The sequence below is a fragment of the Cupressus sempervirens genome, chromosome 5, assembly GCF_028749045.1.
Source record: "Cupressus sempervirens isolate cs-2001-9-10 chromosome 5, ASM2874904v1, whole genome shotgun sequence".
Taxonomy (NCBI): Eukaryota; Viridiplantae; Streptophyta; class Pinopsida; order Cupressales; family Cupressaceae; genus Cupressus; species Cupressus sempervirens.
Genome location: NC_143122.1, coordinates 389075938 through 389097446, shown reverse-complemented (window position 1 = coordinate 389097446; position 21509 = coordinate 389075938). Strand labels below are relative to the sequence as shown.

The 21509-nt window shown below is 36.2% G+C and overlaps 1 protein-coding gene across 4 annotated transcripts in view; it reads right to left on the bottom strand.

Moving 5' to 3' along the window:
* Positions 1-14811: 14811 nt before the first annotated feature.
* LOC149556419 (phospholipase D gamma 1-like) overlaps positions 14812-21509 on the bottom strand; it is a 47895-nt gene continuing 41197 nt past the window's right edge. For all 4 annotated transcript variants that reach the window (XM_089830730.1, XM_089830732.1, XM_089830731.1 and 1 more), the window contains 4 exons: positions 17559-17707; positions 16498-16671; positions 15949-16146; positions 14812-15643 (listed from right to left, as the gene is read on the bottom strand). In XM_089830730.1, coding sequence (XP_089686856.1) covers positions 15341-15643; positions 15949-16146; positions 16498-16671; positions 17559-17707 — 824 coding nt within the window. In that variant the 3' untranslated portion in view covers positions 14812-15340. The remainder of the gene's footprint in view (positions 15644-15948; positions 16147-16497; positions 16672-17558; positions 17708-21509) is intronic.

Sequence of the window (21509 nt, the reverse complement as noted above, 5' to 3'; positions counted from 1 at the left end):
ATTTTGTGTGTTTTGGTTTTTCCTAACCCAAGTTGAAGTTGAACTTGAACCTTCATTTTGTCCTAAGTTCAAATTCAGGTTCAAGTTAGCCATACATAAATTGAAAAACCCTTCATCATCTTTAGCCCTCGGTTAATAGTCTGTCAACTTAAGAAGTTGAAGTTAACCTTGAACCTCCTAGTTTCAAGTTCAAGTTCAATCTTATGAGTTTACTAATGAATTATTGCTCGACAATTTTTCTCTACAGGTCTTATTTCTAAAAAAAGATATCAGTCACGGATCTTGGAAAGTCGTACATAATGGAATGGTTAGATATTAAGGCATGATGATAGTGATAGCTAGAGAGAGTGTGTCAAAGTACAAGTCATCATTAAACGGAGTGCAATTATAAGCTGGAGTCATCCAAAAGTGAGATTGTGTGTTGATTTGATAGGAGTATTTAATTGAAAAGACTAAAACATCTTGTCAAATAAATCTTTGCATGAATGTATTAATGATTTCACACTCCTATATATGTCTGTAATCTTTCTAAAAAATGCACCATAAGTACCAATTTCTTTGTCATTATTCCCTAATTCGCTACTCTAGAAGTTCAAAGCGACAAAGCTGGTAAGGGTTGGCAGGAGTAGTTTGGCACAAGAAATCGGTGAGTACCAAGCAATTCCTTCTATGATTTTCCATTTCTAGTTTCTCTTTAATAATTTTAGGCAATTGTATGTGGTTGGTAAATTTCATTTCCAAATCAACATGTCTTTGTTTCGACAAAAATTCTTGAAACTTCAAAAGACCTATTTATTAAATTCTCTTCCTAAAATTCAAGACACATTTCTAGTAAATGTAAACTTAACAGAGTTAGTAGAAAGAACCAAAAGTGCTAAGAGTGAAACTATAACTAAGAAATTAACCAATAGTGGGTTATTAGAGGCCACATCTTTTCATCCTACTTTGGCGTTCCTTGAGTTGGTAATAGAATGTGCAAATCATTATGATCCACAAAATAGGTGCATAAAGAAGATTTCAGGAGAAGCCTTGGCAAGGACCGATAGGGTTACTATTGTATCGTCTATGAAAATTCCCCACAAAGAACCTTATGAGCCTTGGACCTTTGAAGAAGCAACACGACTACACGAGGAAAATAAGAAAGATTACAATTCCCTAGTCACACAAAGATGGCTGTTGAGGCCGGCAACAGGGGGGTCAAGGTTGCCTAAACCTCTGACTTCAAGCATTTTATTAAGGAAATTGTAGATATAGTTTTCCTCATGAATAGGGTGAAAAGAAATAAATATTCTTTCCACTGGGAGGACTAGATGTATTTTTTCATATAGGAGATTGTAGAAGGTGAAAAAATCATTGACTATGTTGATTTAATAACATAAAGATTACACAAAGGGCTATTGGGTTTGGCTAATTTTGCCTCTTTCTTCATGCCATCATACCTTGTCTACATTTTAGCTATTTTAAAAGAGTGGGAAAGTCTTCCTTACAAGACATGGATGGAAGACATGAAAATATATCAATACAAAAAGAATTTACAAGCCAGAAAACCCTCTCAAGAGTTCAGAAGAACCAATGATGTGTTTTTGGGAAGGCTAGTCTTTGAGCTCAAAGGTAAATAAAATTGCAAACTCTTAGAGGAGGCCATGCAGGTGATTGATACCTATGGCTTCTATTTCATCCATTTTCCAAGATTCACCTACCTCAGAATCAAAGTTTTTGATGGCGAATCATTTAAGTTACCCCAATATTGCTTAGACAATATTGCACTATTGGAGACATGTAGACAACTAATCATTGTTGAGAAACTATCTGAAAGCTCTAAGAAGGTATTGGGGGTGCTCTTCCCTATAGAATTGGGTCAATACATGTGTCCAAACCTCAAACATGCTATGATGGTGAAAGAGGAGATGCTCAACCTCTATCATAAACCCTATGTCCTGGGAAAGGTTTTGATTATGCAAGGTTCACCAAAGATAATCTCAATGTCACATCCAAATTCTGGCATATTCATCATATGGAGGATTATTGGGCCAACTGCTCTAATGAATTTGAAGTCATAAAAAGGTTGTGGTCAAGGATGACCTTAGATCAAGTGAAAACCTTCAAGATCAGCTTGGACACTAATGGAGTAAAAGATGATGAGAAGGAAGATGTGATAGACCCTTGGTATCTTTAACAAGTAGAATGTTGCCCTTCTTGAGCTAGATTGGAGCAAAAGGGAAGAAGATGAATTACAATCCAGAACTGCAAATGTGATCAAAAGGATAGAATAATGGCTTGCAAAAAAGAAGACTCGAGACACAGTCATTAAGTCATCAAGGCAACATTTGAAGTCTAAGAAAAAGAAGTCTTATGAAAGATTGATTACTCTCATTAACCATGTTGGAAATGATTCTGTTGCAATTAAATAGGAACTTGAAGTTGAACCAACTCCATTTGAAGTTCAAACTCAACTTAGAGTGGGGCCTAACAAAAGTGTAACTCATTCAATCACCAAGAAGAAACAAAAGGAACACAACCCCAAGAAAATTCGTGAGACACCGATATATTTGGATCCTCCAAAAGTGGAACCTTCAATGGAGCAAGTCCTTAGCTGCAACATTTTAGATATGGCAAAAAATCAACAATTCCAAGGTGGAGAAGGTAGCATTCCTATGGATTCTCTTGCCCTAACTAGCAACTTCACAACACTAGAGAAGACCCCCATAGCATCCAAATGGCTATAGACTTCAGTTGCTAAGGAGCAAAGTATAGTGCCTCTGTCCTTACCTATTGATCACTTAGTAAATAAATGTCTAGGCAACTCATCTAAGACCAAGAAAGAAAAAATTGAATCTAGGCTTAAAGTTCAATAAAGACACAGGGCACTAGTTGGAAGAGATTGCCAAGCCATTTCAAGATAAGGATGATGGCAAAATGACTACTCAAGACTACCAAGTATCAAAGGTAGATCTTAGAAGAGGAAGCAGGGCAGTTGATATGAAGATCTTCAAGGTTTCTAACAAGAAGATAAGCAAGATATCAAAGAGACAATTAAAAGCATGGCTCAATATATCAATGCTATCCAACACTTGAAACCAAAGCCACTTAGTGAAATGCCTGCTACCATAGATGTCAAGTTCCCAATTAACCAGAAGTTTTTAGATCATCTGTAGAGGAGCAAGATAGTTACTAAAACATTTGAGGACTGGGTTCAGTTCATCCAAACTGAGACAATTAAACTAGTAAGTTTTTTGAATGAAGAACGAAAAGAAATTGCTAATGTGACCAGGAAGATAGAATCTAATATCGATTCTCATGAGAAAGAAAAAGTTAATTGGGTCAAAGAAGTTTCATGGATGGAAGAAGTACAGGAACATGACATGCTGAAATTCCTCATAGAACGACCAATGCCAGGACTGGATGACAAAACTTTCTATGTGATTAAAGACTACATCGAATGAAGGAATCCAGTCATTGCACAAGGTGTCTTTGAAATCAACGAATTGTTCAACGAGATCAAATTTGTGGATGATATTATCCCAGGTGATCTTAAATGGATTGACAAATAATGTGTCAACGAAGAAAAGGATTCAATCAGGTCCAGCAAAGAGATTACCAAAGATGTGCAAAAGAAATTCCAAGAGGTGAAAGAAAAGAAAGCGCCAACTACACAGGACTTCTCCAATGTAGCCCACATAGAAGCCATGTTGATAATCAATCATAAACATCTAGAAATGCATGAAGCAAAGGTCGAAGAACTTTGCAAAGAAAAGGAGGTGTGGAAATAGAGGATCACATATCTCAATCTACTTCATTAGCCTATTATCTCTGCTTTCACTTCTGCATATGAAAACTAGAAAACGACCCGACTTGTTGCTACTTCGGTGGAGAAATCTTAGGACCTGGTGACACCTGGTGTTTCCTAGTTGGCGATGATCACCATAGTTTAGTTTTTACTTTTCTTATAATTTAGTAGTTTGCATAGTTATGCAACTGAAAAACTATTAACTCTTGGTGGGGAAATTTTGGATCATGGTTTATTGCAGCCCTATGGGGTTATATATGTAATAACTTGGTATTGGTAAAAGGTAGACTCTTAGTAGATACGAAGCAAAACTATTTTTTATTAGTATATATGCTTTTGAATTTGAAGTAAGAACTTTGTGATAGAGATTATAAAATTCTGTTAGTTCTATAATTGGAGCCTCTAAAAGATGGATATTGGTGTTTGCTTTAGTATGTGATTTGTTTTCTTGTGGAAATAGATTATATATGAAGATGCTCTTAATTTATCGTGGATGAATTCTTATTTTGAAATAGAAAGAAACTGAGGGAAGAAAAGTTGAGGTTACAATTTTTAATTTCATAATAGTAAACAATCATGTGGGTGATTATTTTAATTAAATTTGATGGTTTTTCAGACTGCACATTCTTTTCATTTTGATGAATTAGTGTTGTGACCTTTAGTATTTTCTTGTGAAAATGCTTATGAGAGACATTCTCTCATAATGGGAAATTAATGAATATCTTTCAAAAAGGTAGTTGTGCCTAATATTACTGAAAAATGTGTGTGTGTGTGTGTGTAAGAGTTTCATTTTTGTAGAAACTCAAATTGTTGGTAAGTTAATTTGATTCTTTCCTCAAAAGAAAAGATATCAAGCTCATATGTGTTAAGGAAAAATTGTTTTCCAACACATGAAATGGGAAGATAGTCAATGGGGGAATAACACATTGATGTAGAGATGGTCCTAAGATTTAGATTTAATTGATGAAAAGGATTTGAAAAGAAAGAGTACATTTGAGCAATTGTAGAAGAGTATTTGGTATTCATGGAACTTAGATGTTTTTCATCTATGTTGTCATCAATGTCAAAGGAGGAGATTGTTAGCATGAATGCTGATGATATTCCTCTAGGGGAGTATCCTAGCATTGTTGGAGCACTGGGGAGATTGTTAGCATGATTGTGTGTTGCATTCATGATTGTGTTTGTCATTGATGTCAACATACTAATGATTATGTAGAAAATTGACAAAGCAGCAGACAGAGATTGAGGTCGCATAGTTTGAGGATTGAAGGTGAGGTTATGCGCAATTGAAGACATGTTCTACAGAGTGTCCTAATTATGTGGTTAAGTGCGTATGCGAAAAGATGAATACAAATGACCATTATTCGACATTTATTGAAGACAGTGTTCTGGCAGAGTTCCTAAGAAGCAGTTGTTGTTTTGATTAGATCTCCTAACAAATATAGAATTTGGTTAAGCACAGTTGTACAGAGGTGGAAAACATGACAAAGATGGTGTGGTTGATTGCACTAAGTCCGATGTTGCACATGTTAAGACTGTGAGCCGACAATATTATCTAATTGTGAAAAGATGTAATGTAACATGTATTGTATTATCTTATTGTGGTCCTGTATTAATTTTAAATTGAGAAAGCCTCATGGCCAACTCAATAATTAGTTTTAGGACTTTGTATAAAGGAAAGTTGTTTTCCTTGTGGAATATGTGTATTGAAGTGGTATTAAGTGGACCTACTATTGAATATCTTGAGATCAAAGAAGTGTGTGGTGTGGTTAAGGCACAAGCAGCTGACAGAGAAACTATATTTGGCAAAGGTTGTTGTGGACAATTATTTACTTGTATTATTCTACAAAGGATAGTATTGAGATCAATTAGACAGTGAGTTTGGTGATCTTGCCCCTGAAGTTGTTTGGATGGTGGGTCCTTTTGTCTTCCAAAACTCTTAATAGGGTTGGAATCTCCTCACAAGGATCTAAAGTATCCTTACAAGAACTGATATGTGCTAAATGTATTTCATTGACTCCTAACAGGGTCCATCCTCTTGCAAGGAACTTATATATTAGTACATCATTTTGTGGGTACTGTCCCCACCAAGATTTTCCCTGTGATCAAGGATTTCCTTGGTTAACAATTCTGTTGTTATTATGTATGATGATCTTGCTATGGTTGTTGCACTTATTGATTAGATGTTTCAAAATTAATAAGGTTGATAAAAGTTGTTTTAATTGGATAATTGATTCACCTCCCCCACCCCCCACCCTCTCAATTATCTTGGTGGACCTTACCTTCTAACGTGGAGAAGAGTCTATCTTGCAATTCTAAAAACTAATTGTCAACATATAACTAAATGAAAAAGCGAGAGGCAAGTTCCCCAACTTTATACTCATCAATAACCACTTTAATTCGTTCATCCACTAAAGATTTGATAGTGTTTCTCTATTTATGTCTACTAGTTGTTCTATGAGAAAAAGGTTGAGTTCCTAAACCTCTTTTAACCATTGAATTCATGATCTTTATTTCCAAAAGATCTCTTGCTTACTGAGGTTGTCCTTCCATTTCTTTATCCAACCTTCCTCCTCATGTAGGGACTAAATGAAGTTACCCACAACAAAATGATTTTAAAGATAGTAAAGTTTAGAGCCAATTTCCTTCTTTTGTATAAAGATATCCCCAATAGTAGACTTGTTCCAACCTCTAACTTCCCTCCTCCTAACATCAAGTTTTTGCAAGATCTTGAACATGGCAGAGCCTTGGAAAGTGCAACCCACCACATTTCAATGCAATTTCCAAAATCTAGTTGGGAGGTCCACATTATTCATACCTATTAGGGAGTGGTTATGAGTAAGTTTTATCAACCTCATTGTAGGAGAATGGGAGAATGATCTGCAATAGTTCTTGGGAGGGCCTTAAGTGTAGCATTGCATCCCAAATCCCTTTTAAACAAGAACAATAATCTATCAAGTCATACCGCAATCAAATTAGGACCTTTCCTAGTATTGGACCAATTGAATGGGGTAACCTTGCAATTCCAGATCAAAGAGGTCAATCCTATTGATAAAGTCTAACAGATCATTCATATAGTCACTGGAGTCGATTAAACCTCCCATATTTTTTTATGGGAAAAAAGGGAAAGTTGAAACCCCTTATCACCATGTAAAGAACCTATCAATCATCAAGGGTAATGGAAAAAATTTACACCACACCAATGCTCTACTAACCCCAATACTAGGGGTAAAGACATTAAACAAGTTTCAAGAATAGTTACTAGACTAAAATGTCATTACAAGGTAGCTTTTAGAAAACACAAAGACCTCGCCATCACACTTAATAAGATTCCATTAAGTTGTGACACCTCCCGAGGCTTTGTCATCTTCACTGTAGTAAAAAGAACTTGAACACAATCTAAATAGTATTTTAGGGAAAAATTGATCGATCATCTTTACCTCCTGAAGCAACAAAAAAATAATTTATATTCCATTATTTTGAAGAAATAATACTAAAGCCAAATCATTTGGAATATTGAAATAGTTAGTTTGAAACAAGTTAAATACATTTCAAACAAATACTATAAATGTATAAATAATCTTAAATCTTATTTAATTAAAATAATAAATGAAATAATAAATTTGATCTAACTTCCACAATAAGTCCAAAATTGTTTATGACAAATTTAAATAGTTCCACATGATGTTTTATTTATGCAATTAATTTAAATATAATTTATTTAAGCAAGTATGAATGGTTTGCATTTCTTTGAAATAAATAGAATTCTTTATTTATTTATTCAATTAATGCTAGTATAGTTTATTTGAAAAAATGTGAATACTTCAATTTCCTTTAAATTAATGAACAATTTTTTGGAGTTAATTTGCTTAGTTTTTTTAATTTTATAGTAAACATATAATTAAAGTCCGCATTATTTATATTTTGTTAAATTAATCATACATAGTTTTATATCTCTAGAAATTATTTAAATCCAAATAATTTGAAATAAGATAATTAATCCAATTTAAATATTTAATTTCACATTATTTCTATGTTTGCACAACATTAAAATCCAATTTACTTAGAATAATTAGACTGATCCACTTTTTCCAAGCAAGTTCACCTAATTTGAGATTAGAACTATTTCATCTTCTCAACACATGGCTTTCAACTCCTCTTTGTCAACTTGGTCTCCATCATTTATTGAAACAATCTTGATTTGCATTGAAGCTCAGAGGATTTCATCTCGCGCCTGTTCAACGCGAGTACTGACTTCTTCGAAATTAAAGAAAAATATCTTCATCTTCCAGTGTTTTAGGTTGAGCATCTACCAGGTACGTATCCACATGCAGGTTCAGAGCAAGAGGTAAGAGGTACTCCACGTCATTGCAGGTTCGTGAGCGTGGAACAGAACAGAACGGGTGTGAGCCAAACTGGCGATTTGTTTATTTTTGTGGGGATTGGAATTGCCACGTAACAAGGTCTACATACAAATTTGAGGGGTCCAGCATTTTGATTGAGGGGTCCACAAGACACGGGATCAGTGCAGGGGCAAATTTAAGGGTTTGGTCGGTAGTCTTAGCAACCGGTGGGACCATCCAGTACTAAAGACTTTGATATTGGCGGGCTCCCAGATGATGATTTTACTTGATATGGTGTCCCTCTCTTTCAGTGGGCTCCAGCTCGGTTCCATTTGAAGACAACAATATGTGCCTCCAATAGGCAGACAGGCAGATCCCAGGTACGCCTTTTCCTTTTATCTTGCATATGATTTTGCACCTGTTCAGGCTCCCTTTGTTTCTTCTCCTGGCATTGGTAAGTTTACAACAGTAAAACACTATTAAAAACATATAAACAAGGCACCGGTGGGAATGATATGGTCCTCATGGACGGAACAAACGGGGAAATCACAGATACATCTGCAGATAGGATACTTGTAAAAGTATCATTGACTGATCAACCTATGATAAGAGAGGAACAGTCAGAACTAGATGGGTCCACCTTACATAACACAGGATCTGATAGTAACAGGGTGGCAGAGAATCAGATAGTCAGGGCACCTGTAACAGCAGATCAACAAACTAGTTTGAAAGAAGCTACGAAACACGACATCTCTGGCAATAGTGGCTTGGTCCTGACATACGGAGATAGTTTAATGCACAGCAGCATCATCAAGTGGAATCAAGAGAGCTTCCTCATTATTCCAGAACCCTCAGCCGGACACACGAGTTCATTCAATCTTGGGGGGACAAATGGTAATTTACCCACAAACACTTTGAGCTTATCACAAACCAGCGGACCACTCACAGGAGGCAACTACATCTATGTGAATGCCAAACAATATAAAAGAATAATTAGGCGGAGAAAGATACGAAAGTTTAAAAATGCAAAAAGAGGGAAGTTAGCAGCTTTACTTCCGAAACCAATCCCACAAACCCCAGACAGCACAAGGGAGGGAGAACAAAGTCTGAGGCCGACTGAAATCTCTAAAACAATTGAGCAGTTTGATAATATCAGAGATATTAACGGTAAAGGGAAGCCAGATAATTCTCAGGTGATAGACATGGTGGAAGATGGGCTACCGAATAATTACAGCCCCACAAGGACACCTATGACGTGGTATCCAGACATTTTTGTGAATAATTTAGTAGCTATGAAGGAAAGGGTGTGGGCACTTGAGGAGAGGAACCAAATAGAAAGTATCACAATGAAAAGAGTTACTAGATAACTGGAAGCTGGCAGCGGAGGTCAAGTCACTTAGAGAACAAATTCAAAAATTGCAATTTAATATGGAAAAAGGAGAGTATGAATTAATATTGTTGAAGAAAGAAGTAGGGGAAAAGAGGACAGCAGCAAGTACTATGGGAGAAGGAGAGGCTACAGAAGCAGACAAAAACTCGCAAATGAAAAATATACAAGATGCCATGGCCAATATGGAAATAAAAGAGAATCAACTTAGAGAACAGATTGAAGAAGTTAGATCATGGGCCAACATAGTAAAGGGGCCAGCAAACACTCCTATTGACAACATAGAAAAACAAGTTCGGAGACAGATTAGAGAGGAAAAAGAAAGAAATGAGAAAGCAACAAATATCGTTGTCAAAGGGCTACGAGACTATGGAGAACAGGAGAAAACAACGGATTTAGTTAAAGACTTCTTTAAAGACCAATTAGATTGGCATGGAACAACCATACAAGCTCAAAGAATCGGAAAATGGATTAGAGGAGGCAAAGATAGACATGTTAGAGTGACAATGAAGAATATAGGAGATAAAAATAACATTTTCAGCAAGAGGAAGTTTCTTAGAGGCACACGCATATATCTTGATGATGATCTCACCGTAACTCAGCAAGAAGAAAGGAGGAAGGAATGGGAAAAAGTGAAAACAGCAAGAGGAAAAGGCAAGTGGGCGTGGTTACAAGATGGCAAAGCCCAAATCAGCGACCAAATCACACGCAATAAATAGGAACTCGGGCCCACCCAGGAACATTTAACTATAGTTAGCTGAAACTGTAGAGGTTATCCTTGGAGAAGAGGACCTAGGTTAGGGCCGATAGCTAAAGATAATGACATCATTATGCTTACCGAGACTCATGAGCATGATGGATGTAGAGTTCCAGATTTTGAAGGATATAAGAAGGTATCATTGTGGAATGAAAAGATAGATAATGGTAAGGGGCATGGAGGCATCACCGTTCTAATAAAAGAAACTTGGAGCAGATTTGTAAACTTAGAGAAAGAAGATGTAAACAAGCAGTATATTTGGATAAAAATAATAGAGAATCAGATTTCTACAAGGGTGGCTATATGTTACTTCGCTCCAAAAGGCTCAAAAATATATAAAAAACATAGGTTGGATCGAGAAGATCCGTTTGTTGCGCTAAAAAAAGACATAACAGCCTTTAGCTCTTTAGGGGAAATAATGTTAATAGGGGATTTCAATGCTAGAACAGCAAACAACCAAACTCTCAATCTTAAGGAGAGTTACAATGAAAGCAGAGATCCAGTTTGGCTCGAAGAAGAAGGGACACAAAAATGGGAAAGATCTTCACAGGATAGCATGGGAAAGATTAATCATTTTGGTGCTGAATTACTAGGCTTATGCTGCCTATACAACATGGTTATATGCAATGGTATGGAAAAGTGGCCTAAATCAGGGGGCATCACATGCAAAAGACACAATGGACAAAGTGTTGTTGATTATGTTATATGCTCGCAAGACTATGTCGCAAAGATAATTAACTTTGACATAGAAGATTGCCCCATGGAGTTAAAATCTGATCATAACCCCATCTTGATAAGGGTGACTACTCACTTCAAAGATCAACATATTGTCCCAAAACTTTTACAGAAGAGGAAGATGATTCCGACTGGCAAAGTTTTAATGACACAAGAAAACCATGATACTTTTCAAGACTCTCTTTTGCGGCTGTCTAGGGTTCCGGGAAACCATCTAGAGTCTGAAAAACAACATTTCATGGACAAGGATAATCTTGTTCTTACTATCATTAAAGCATTGGAGGAGTGTAAAAGATCTAGGGCCACAAAAGAAGCCAAGAACACTTTTCCGGCCAATCCTTGGTTTGATGAGGAGTGCAAAATGGCAAAAAGGAATTGGAAAAAGAACATGAACAAAGAAAGTAGAAAAGAGTATAATCAACTGATTAAAAAGAAGAAAGAAGAGTATGTGAACAAGAGAAGAATAGAGTTGATTAATCTTGGTAAAAACAACCCCAAAAAATTTTGGAAAGAGCTTCAGCAGAGAAAAACTCAGATAGTGAATAACATAACAGAAACCAAATGGTTGGAATATGCCAAGACTCTCTATGAATGTGATCTAAGAGAGCATAGTATCATGGAAACAGAGACTACAGGGGAGTTATTCAGTGAAAATGATATTATTCAAGGCATCAAAAGGTTAGCTGTTGGTAAAGCGCAAGATATAGATGGGCTACAAGCGGAATACTTAAAATGGGGTGCTGAAATCCTCACACCACACATCACTAAGATTTTCAACAGTGTCAATAGAGAGGGTTTCCCTGTAAAATGGACTACAAGTGTGGTGATCCCACTCCACAAAAGTGAAGATATAAACAATCCTTCTAATTACCGAACCATCATGATCAATCCACTATTTGGCAAGTTATTTGGTAGTTTGGTAGAACAAAAAATCAGCAACTGGGCTGAAACAGAAGGCAAACGTGCAAAAGGGCAAGCAGGCTTTAGACCAAAACACTCTACTATAGATCACAGCATCACTCTCAGGCATTTGATAGAGAAAGTTTGGGACACTCCGGGGAACGAGGCTTTTTGTTGTTTTGTGGACTTTAAAAAAGCTTTCGACACAGTGCCACGTAATAAACTATGGGATAGAATGGTAGAGCTGGATGTCCCTAAAGAACTTACGTCAGCGGTTTACAGATTATATGAGCAGGTCAAAGCTAAAATCAGAACGACAGAAGGGTTATCAGAAAATTTTGATAGCAACATCAGGGTTAAGCATGGGTGTCCGCTTTCTCCCACACTATTCGGGTTTTATATTGACAAGTTAGAAGAGTGGATAAACAAGACCAATGGTGAGGGGGTGCAGCTGGCCCACTTCGTGATAAGATTGCTCTTATATGCAGATGATCTCATAATTCTTGCTAGAACAGCTAAAGGTTTGAAAGAGCACTTGAAAGCACTAGAATTTTTTTGCCATGATGTAGGAATGCAAGTTAACACTAGCAAAACCAAAATTATGATCTTCTCACTAAAGAAGAATAGGGGCATACAAGACAAGTTCCTGTTTGAAAATAGCCCCCTTGAGATTGTGGAAGAGTACAAATACTTGGGCATCGATTTTCATAACAAACTCAACTGGGATACTTGTAGATCGAAAAGAATCCAAGGGGGCTGGAAGGCATTATACTCTTTACAAAACAAGTGCAAGAACGCAGAATTATGGGATTGGACGACCATGAAAACTCTGTTTGGTTTGCTGGTCACTCCGGTTATTCTATACGGATGTGAAGTGTGGGGCGGTAGTATGTCCAAACAGAAATGGCGGCAAATAGAAAGAATTCAAAAACACTTTATCACATGCAATCTTAAAGTCAAGACCACAGTTCCGTATGAAATCCTTTTGGCGGAGGTGGGTTCCTTTCCATTAGAAGCCGTCGCATTAACCCGAATGCTAAGCTATTTAAAGAAAACCCAAGGTCTAGAAACACATCGTTGGCCCAAGTTGGTAATAGAGGAAAAACTTGTGAGGCGGAAAAGCACATGGATGAAACAAAATGACAAATGGATGCAAAAATGGGATATCAACATCCAAGCTTGCCCGGATAACATTAAAGAAATAAAAAAGTTTGTCAATGAAAAATTTCGCAATATTCTGTGGACAAGACACATAGGGAGGAAAAAATCTTATTACATTAAAGAATTTAATCCCACTTCTAGTCATGATGAAAAGGCCTATATAAGGGCACCTATTAACTGGAAAGCAAAAATGTTGATGGCACAAATTAGAACTAGTTCACATCAGCTGCGATGTGAAACTGGTAGATGGCAAGTTCCAAAGGAAGAGTGGGCAGACAGAACATGTTTATTTTGCAATATGGGAACAGTGGAGACAGAGCAACACTTTGTCATGGAATGCTTGGCTTACAACGACATCAGATCTGATTATACAAAAATTCTGCAGAACAAGGACTTCAACTATTTATTTGAGGAAGATCAAGTGAAGAGAACAGCGGAGTTGATTATCAAAATTCAGAGAAGAAGAGACAAGTTAACCAAAACTTTGCAACTGACTAGTTTGGCTCCTGACTCGGGAGGGCGATTGCATGGGTCCCATAGACTACTTTAGTCTCGTGGACGTCATTAAAATCTATCATATCATATCATATCATTTCAGTCTTATGGAAACAATCTTGGTTTGCATTTCAATTCATAATTAATGAAACACGTTCAAATTCATATGTACTAAAAGTCAAAAAGCTGTTTCAAGATGGTCAAATGGATTTTGAATGTCTTCTCCTGGAAGAATCTTCCTAGACTGCATTCCTTAAGCTTTATACTCACATTAGACTTCAAGGGCTTCATGGAAAGATGGTTAATAGCAAGGTGAGAACAGTAGATTGATGATATTGGTATACGTTCTCATTTGTATTCAAATGGCCCCACATACGTCGTGCATTCCGGAATCTACATAGACTCTTGTCAGGGTATTCCATATTATGATTTTGATGTATATACGCATGCTTAGATCATTGCTTAGTTATTTGGGCACGTTAATCGATCTGTGGATTCGTGATTTTTTTTTTTCCAAATTATGATTTGTGGAGGACTTGTGTGTGTTTATATATATACACTAAAAAATGAGAAAAATATACATAATTCTAAAACTAAATCATTTCAAAGTAGGAATCTATGATTTTAAATCATTTCATAGTATGAATCTATGATTCTGGTATGAATCTATGGATCAAATCCATAATGATTATGAGAAAATAATCAAATTTTTTTTTTAAACTCCAAACAAAAAAATTTACAAAAATCTGAACGAATCCAGCCACGGATACAGATCCGGATCTGAATCCAGCCTCTAGGGCACGAATCCAGTAACTAATTCCTTTTAACCTAACAACACCAATACATCATCTTGTCTCGTATTCTTGTAAGCCCTTGCTTGTAGTTATTTCCGTTTACTGTCAGTTGTTTTTGAAGTCACTGCTAGAAAGCCTTTCTGATTTCATAATTTATACAATAATTTTGAAACCCTTGGTTAATAAATGCAATCATGTTCATTAGTCTGAGGATTCTGGCTATTTCTTGTTTGCTTTACACTAATTTTGCACGATACATAATTCAATGAGATATTAGTTGCATTAGTAGTAGTATTGATTTGATCTAACATTATGGTTAGTCTTTGTATACTGTTCAATGACTTTTTTAATGTTGAATCTGGAAAGATGCGTCAGTTGCTAAATGCAGCTAAGCATCTGGGGCAATGAATGTTTCAATAAAAGACATGCCAACCAAGTTAACGGTACACAACTCACAACCAACTCGGAAGTAGTTTTCCAAATTCTAAACCACCTATCAAATACAACATCTAAGAGTATTTCATAAATATATGTACAAACATAGATAGATCAAGCTGGGCAGTACTTCATCTTGAGATATACCCAACAGTTATGCAAATGGATTCCCAGACATATCGATGGAAAGAGATGGGTGGAAGCTATAAATTTCAATATACGTAGATTGATTTCAAAACCTTGTGTTGGTTAAACATCAGTAGGAAGTTGACACTGAATGGCTGTAGACAGACACAAGAAAGATGAGACAAGGGGAAAAATGCTTAGAGTCTAATCTCAAAAGCGCCTTCTATTTATCCTTGAGTCTTCAAAAGCTGGTCAATTGTTTATTCAGATATAGGAGCTGAAGTGTCATGTTCAGATAACCAGGATCCAAGGTACAATGGCAATGTAACGGATAAATTATCATTTTTGTAAGGACTGTGGTGTAAGAATTTCAACAACTCAAGTAAAACATCAAACTTAAGTTAAAAGGAAAAACAAAGATTAAATAGTTAGGTTTTCTTGGACAAAGGCTGGTGTCCCCAGTGTCCCAAGGATGTTTCCTCCAATGTCAGGGAAGCTCTCACTTCCAGGCAAAGGCTTCACTTTACCACTTGGTTCTACCATCACTGGGTATTTCATGAGATGACCCTTCATTTCAGTCACCTGATCAGAACTGAATTGCTTCCAGTAGCTTTCAGAGATATCCCTGACTTTCCTCACACATTCTAAGCTTTCTGGATGATGAAAGCAATCCTCCATCATTCCAAGGTGTTCTGCCCAAAGGGACATTCTATAGCCATACACCTACAACAGAATGTGAAGTGTGATGATGAACATTTTTATTACACAACAATTGGAAAAAATGTTGTAAAATAAGACCATGTCTATGCTATTTGCAAGGAAGACTGTTTAATGTGATTCACTGTGGCAGAGGGACAAACTTTTAAATAGCATAGTAACCAAACGAAAGGCTCCCAAAATGGTCTCCATGGTCCCATCATGAAAACACATGGAGGGGAAAAATGGAAGCAAAACTGCCTCCATGAACCTGAAGTAAAACTGATTTGAATTTTCTATGATTAATAAGAAACTTTATTTAAATTGAATACCTGACCATGTGGGTGATCTCGCTTTTTAGCCCATGTATATTGGGGCTGATATGCGCCCATAGCAATCTCTGTATCTCTTGACCCATCCAAGGAGCGTTGATTAATGTTTGCTGAGCCCAGAATGACGTACTCATCATCTACAATCAATCCCTTTGAATGGACATAAATCATGAAGCGGCGATTCTTCTGAGCTCGTGCCTGTCATATAATTCATGCAATTAAATGATTCATAAATGAAAGTGCAGTATCTAAGAGGATGGCAAAGATTAGTGAGAGTAATAGTTAGAAAGGCAACTTTAAATCTGTGCCAACTCAAAAAAAAATACTTGAACTGAATTGGAATATAATCTATGCAAAAGGAATAAGAAATGTGCAATTCTACTACGAGCAGAATCACTGTATCACCAGTTAAGACTCTACTAAAAAGGGTACAAAGTTAATCACCACTAACATATAGGCTCTAATTCAGCAGTTGCACAACAGAAGGTGACACACAACATTTAAGTATATAATATATGGAAGGATTAACAAAAAATTTAAGAAACTTACATGAGGTGTATTTTCTTGAGGTGTACTTTTAAATGATGATTCATTCCAGTCCTTTACTTCACGATTCCCAAGGCAAAAGAAGTTCAAATAATCTTGTGGATGATATGTAGATTCAAGACCAGCTTCTTTCAAAGTCTTGGAAATAGTCTCATACATCATCTGCATTGTCTGTCCCTGAAATGCCAAATGATGTAGAAAAGAGGTACATCATTAAAACCTTTAAGGAAAAATAATAGGATCCCAGTAAGGATGAGGAATCATTCTCAGCATCTTTAACAGCCTGAAATTATACTTTTCTTCATTTATATAATTTGGGCATTCAAACTGATCAATAATATGAGACAGATGCATGTACCTGAACAATCCATGCTAAGCTGTTAATTAAGCAGGCATCTTAGAGTTTGAAATCCATACCAAATACAAAAAGAAACAATAAACGTACTGAAAGTAATGTCTGATTGGCACATATCCAGAAATCCATAAAGGATTCATGCATATTTACCTTAAGAAGAGAAAATAAGTACAAGCTTTCAACTTGATTGTCACAAAACTGGCTGTGGCTTAAAAAGTAGAGAGACTTCCATAAGGGAAACCAATGCATCATTGAATTTGTTATTCTAAGTAACGGTAAACTTTTTTTTAAGGTAGATAATATGCAAAAATTATTAGCTCTAGAAAATTTCCATCTCATGGGATCTTATTCTGCCTGAATTGTTTACACAATCATCAATCCAACTCATGCACCGGATCAGAGACACAATTGAGTGCACCTTTCATTCACATCTTCATATATGCTCCTCCTAGGTTGATACTCTTATACGAAGCCCAAAGAAATTACAATTAAGCTTCCTCAATTAGAACCCACAAAGTTTAAAGACAGTAAATGGGAGCTACAAGAAGAAACTAACATGATTCTGTTTTCTCAACTTATTAACAAAACACAAGCCTTTGCATTCTTCTCATAGTTTTCCTTGATACTATGCATCTCTGCTATGGACGTTCTTAAATAAATTCCAAGAATGTTCTGAAATCCTAGGTGATTAAGATTTCTTAAAGCCTACCTGCCAATAAAGAATCCGCTGCATTGCAAGACTTGTTGGATTACCTTCTGGCCACATTGGCACCAGAATATAAACTGCAAATCTCTCGTCTGCTCTAATTTTTTCTGCTATCTTTAGTGCAAGTTCCATTGGAATCATATTGTTGGCACCTTGCATATAAAAATATCTATCAATATTTTTATTATATTACATAATCAACAGATATTGCATTAACAACAAAGAAATATGGTCCGCTATAAAGGTAATATTTTATTATTTTGATCTCATTAGTAGCATTACATTCAAAAATTCATAAACTCAGATAAACGCAGCCTGTCTCATTTCATTACCATTTAGATTTAAAGTTTTCCAGAATAGGATTTGGTTTCATTATTCTTCACCCTTTTTCTCTCATTTTTGTACTTCAGAGACTAGACTATAAGCACAAAAGCAGATTTAACATTGTTGGGATGGGACAGGGTTATCTTAAATTCTCTTCTACCCATAATTTTCCTTTTCACTAGATCTCTTTTAGAAGTTGAAATTGAAATTTTGAAACCAACAAAGGAATTTTCTTTTAACTTGTATCTTAATCAGAGTTTAGGTTAAGAAAGACAGGACCCTCCTTAAATATTAGGCCACGCTTCATATGAAAAATGCCTAATGTTTTAGGGCCAGAAATATGTTTTTCGTATAAGTCCTCCCAGGTGAAAGTAAAATAGATTGTTTTAAGAACTCTTCAAGTTTTTGTAATCAATGTTTTCATGATGTGTAACATCTGCCATTACCTATATGCCCTATATTTGACATGATTTTTTTTCCTGTACTTTTACAATAAGTACATTGTTATTTAGTTTCCACTTTTTTGCCAAGTTTTTCCCAATTTGAACCCAAGTAATTGGATTCTATATATATTTTTACAAAGCCATGTTAATGATGCATAAATGCAATGCGAATATGATTTTGATCAGGAAGCATTATTGTTGAGTGGGAAGTGTACAACCTAACAAGTATTGATAATACAAAAGAAAATTTAGGGGAAAAAAATAAATAGTTAAATTTCAAATATAAAAATGTTAACAGGGACAACTAGTCAAGAATTACTTCTCATCAAAATTCCATCTGACATTTTAATCTCTATTTGTTATCAAAAGCAGCACACTTCTTGGTCTTTTGTTTAAAGGGCTACAATTTCATATAATGTTGTTAGCTGAAATCCTACCATAACAAGTAAGTAATTGTTGAATCTCATTTGAGAATAACATTATTTGCTATTCCAGTTACAAGAAGCAACATAAAAAATTAAGGATATAGAAACAGATCGATTTATCATCATCTTGGAGCAAGCTTATGATGAACATGAAATATTTTCAATTTTGTATGCCAGTTCTTTTGTGAATCCTTGATTGACGGAGAAGCAGATAATGAACAAATCTTACCGCTTATATGGACACAATATTCTTACCGCTGTAGTTGTCCACCTTCTAATATCTATTTCTGTATGAACGTATATGTATTCAAAGCTTCAAACTAAGTACTAGATGCATTAAATAAAAGGAAAGTCCCCTTAATAAAAATGGATGCTCTAGAGAGTCAAACAGGCACAAAGGGAGTTAGAGTCCATTGTGAGCCAAAATAGCTACAGGTAATGTAGGGTTAAACTTTAACAGAGTTGCTTACAAAAACACAGACCTACATGACGTGAGAGATCAATGAATATCCATAGAAGATTAGCATTTTATCAATCTATACAGCCCCTGGAAAAACATAGCAGGATATACGGTCGAGATACTTTGAACCAAGCTTGATATAACATAAACATTCAAATTTAAGGTGAAGAAGAACTCCTCCTTGCTGATCAATACCAGACAAAACAAAGAATGCCCAGACTGGAAAATGTTGGGTGTAGTGTTGTGAAGTTTTCACACCATCATCCCATTACAAATGGCAACCCCCTCTTTTGTCTTTTCCTCCTACATGACGTGAGAGATAATATCCATAGAAGATTAGCATTTTATCAATCTATAGAGCTGCTGGAAAAACACTACAGGAGATAGGGTCCGAGATAATTTGAACCAAGCTTGATATAACATGAACATTCAAATTTAAGGTGAAGAAGAACTCATCCTTGGTGATCAATACCGGACAACAAAGAATGCCCAGACTGGAAAATGCTAGGGGTAGTCTTGTAAAGTTTTCACACAACCATCCTGATGAAGACACAAACCACAACCAGAATGAATGCAACAGGGGAAAGGGGGAATATTATTATCAGTAAAATATGCTACTACATTCAGTACATGAAAACAGACCCAAATACATGCCCTATGGGCTTACAATGGTCAGATCCTGGAGAAAAATCCTCCTCACAGTACCTTCTCTCAAACTCCACCAAGAACTGCCTTTATAGTGCCAGAAATGTTCTTAAATAAACCCCAATTAGGTTTAGGGTTAGGAATACATTCTAGAATATGCCATTTGGAATCCACCGCCAAAATAGAGGGTTCTAGAAATCACATTAGAAGTGAGTGCAAAATTAGAAGAATCCAAAAATGGTAGTCCAACTTCCGGGAGGCATAACTTTTGCTTTGGGACTCCGATTGACGAACCGTTTACATTTTCGGAAAGCTCTCGAAGCGCTCTATAGTCCTATGGACCAGCTTAGCTTGTCCCCCATTCTTCGGGCCCGTACGAGGTCGTTTAATGTCTCAAATCTGACTCGGAACCACTCTTAGAAGGTCTCCAGGCAACTTAAAACTGCAATAACTTTGAAACCGTAAAGCCTTTTGACCTGATTCTTTTTCTAGAGTGTTAAATTACAAATATAATCATCCCTCCAACTTACACCCTCTAACTCATCATAATTATGGCTCAATTACAAAATAACCCATTTTCTGCATTGACACGTATCCCAAGGTGCTCAAAAACTCTAACCAAGAAAACCAAAAGTGGAACTATGAGAGTTGGAATCTTTATTTGACCCAAATGGATATCCAAAAATGAAAACACTTTAAACAAAAACTAACACTAAGCATATTTTTGGGTGATATAGGATTGTCCTTACACCACTTGATGCTTCTGCATCAGACACTCAGGGTAGATTGAAAAGTGACCCTGTCACTTTATAGTTGGTAGAGGAAAACCCAAATGGGCAACTTTCGTTGCAGATATCCAAGTTGAGTCTTCTATTGGTCGTCCTTTTCACTTCACCAGGTATTCTTCATACTGCCTATTTCTGGTACTTCGGCCCACACAACTATCCAAATTGTCTTCAATTTCTTCCTTCACCGAAGTAGGAATTGGACATGGCTCCAAGATCAACCCCTTATCTGCACCATCATCATGATATTCTATTAAGTCTGCAATATTGAAGATAGGAGAAATGTGAATCCCATCTGGCAACTCCACCTCATATGCATTTCCTGAGTCATGTTTCTTCAAAATTTTGTAGGGACCAAATTTCTTCATCTTCAGCTTGTTGTAGGTACCCACTGGAAAGTGTTCCTTCCTCAAGTATACCATAACTAGATCCCCTACTTGGAACTCTTTATGTCTCCTCTTTTGATCTACTCTAGCCTTATACTGTTGGTTCATCTTGGTAATATGTGCATGCACCTCCTCATGTAGATTCTTGACATGTTCAGCAAATTCTTCTGCCTCAGCACTTGTGCTCTCCCCTTGCTCCATCTTTCGTAGCTCTAGTGCAATCCTTGGACTATTCTCATACACAATTTAGAATGGTGATCTACCAGTACTCTTATTTACAGAATTATTGTAAGAAAATTATGCTTGTGGTAGAATTAAATCCCATCCCTTGGGCTTATCTCCCACTAAACACCTCAGCAAATTGCCCAGACTTCTATTCACCACTTTTGTTTGTCCGTCAGTCTGCGGATGATGCGTAGAACTGAACTTCAATTCCATCCTCAACTTCTTCCACAAAGTCCTCCAAAAATACCCCACAGATTTAGT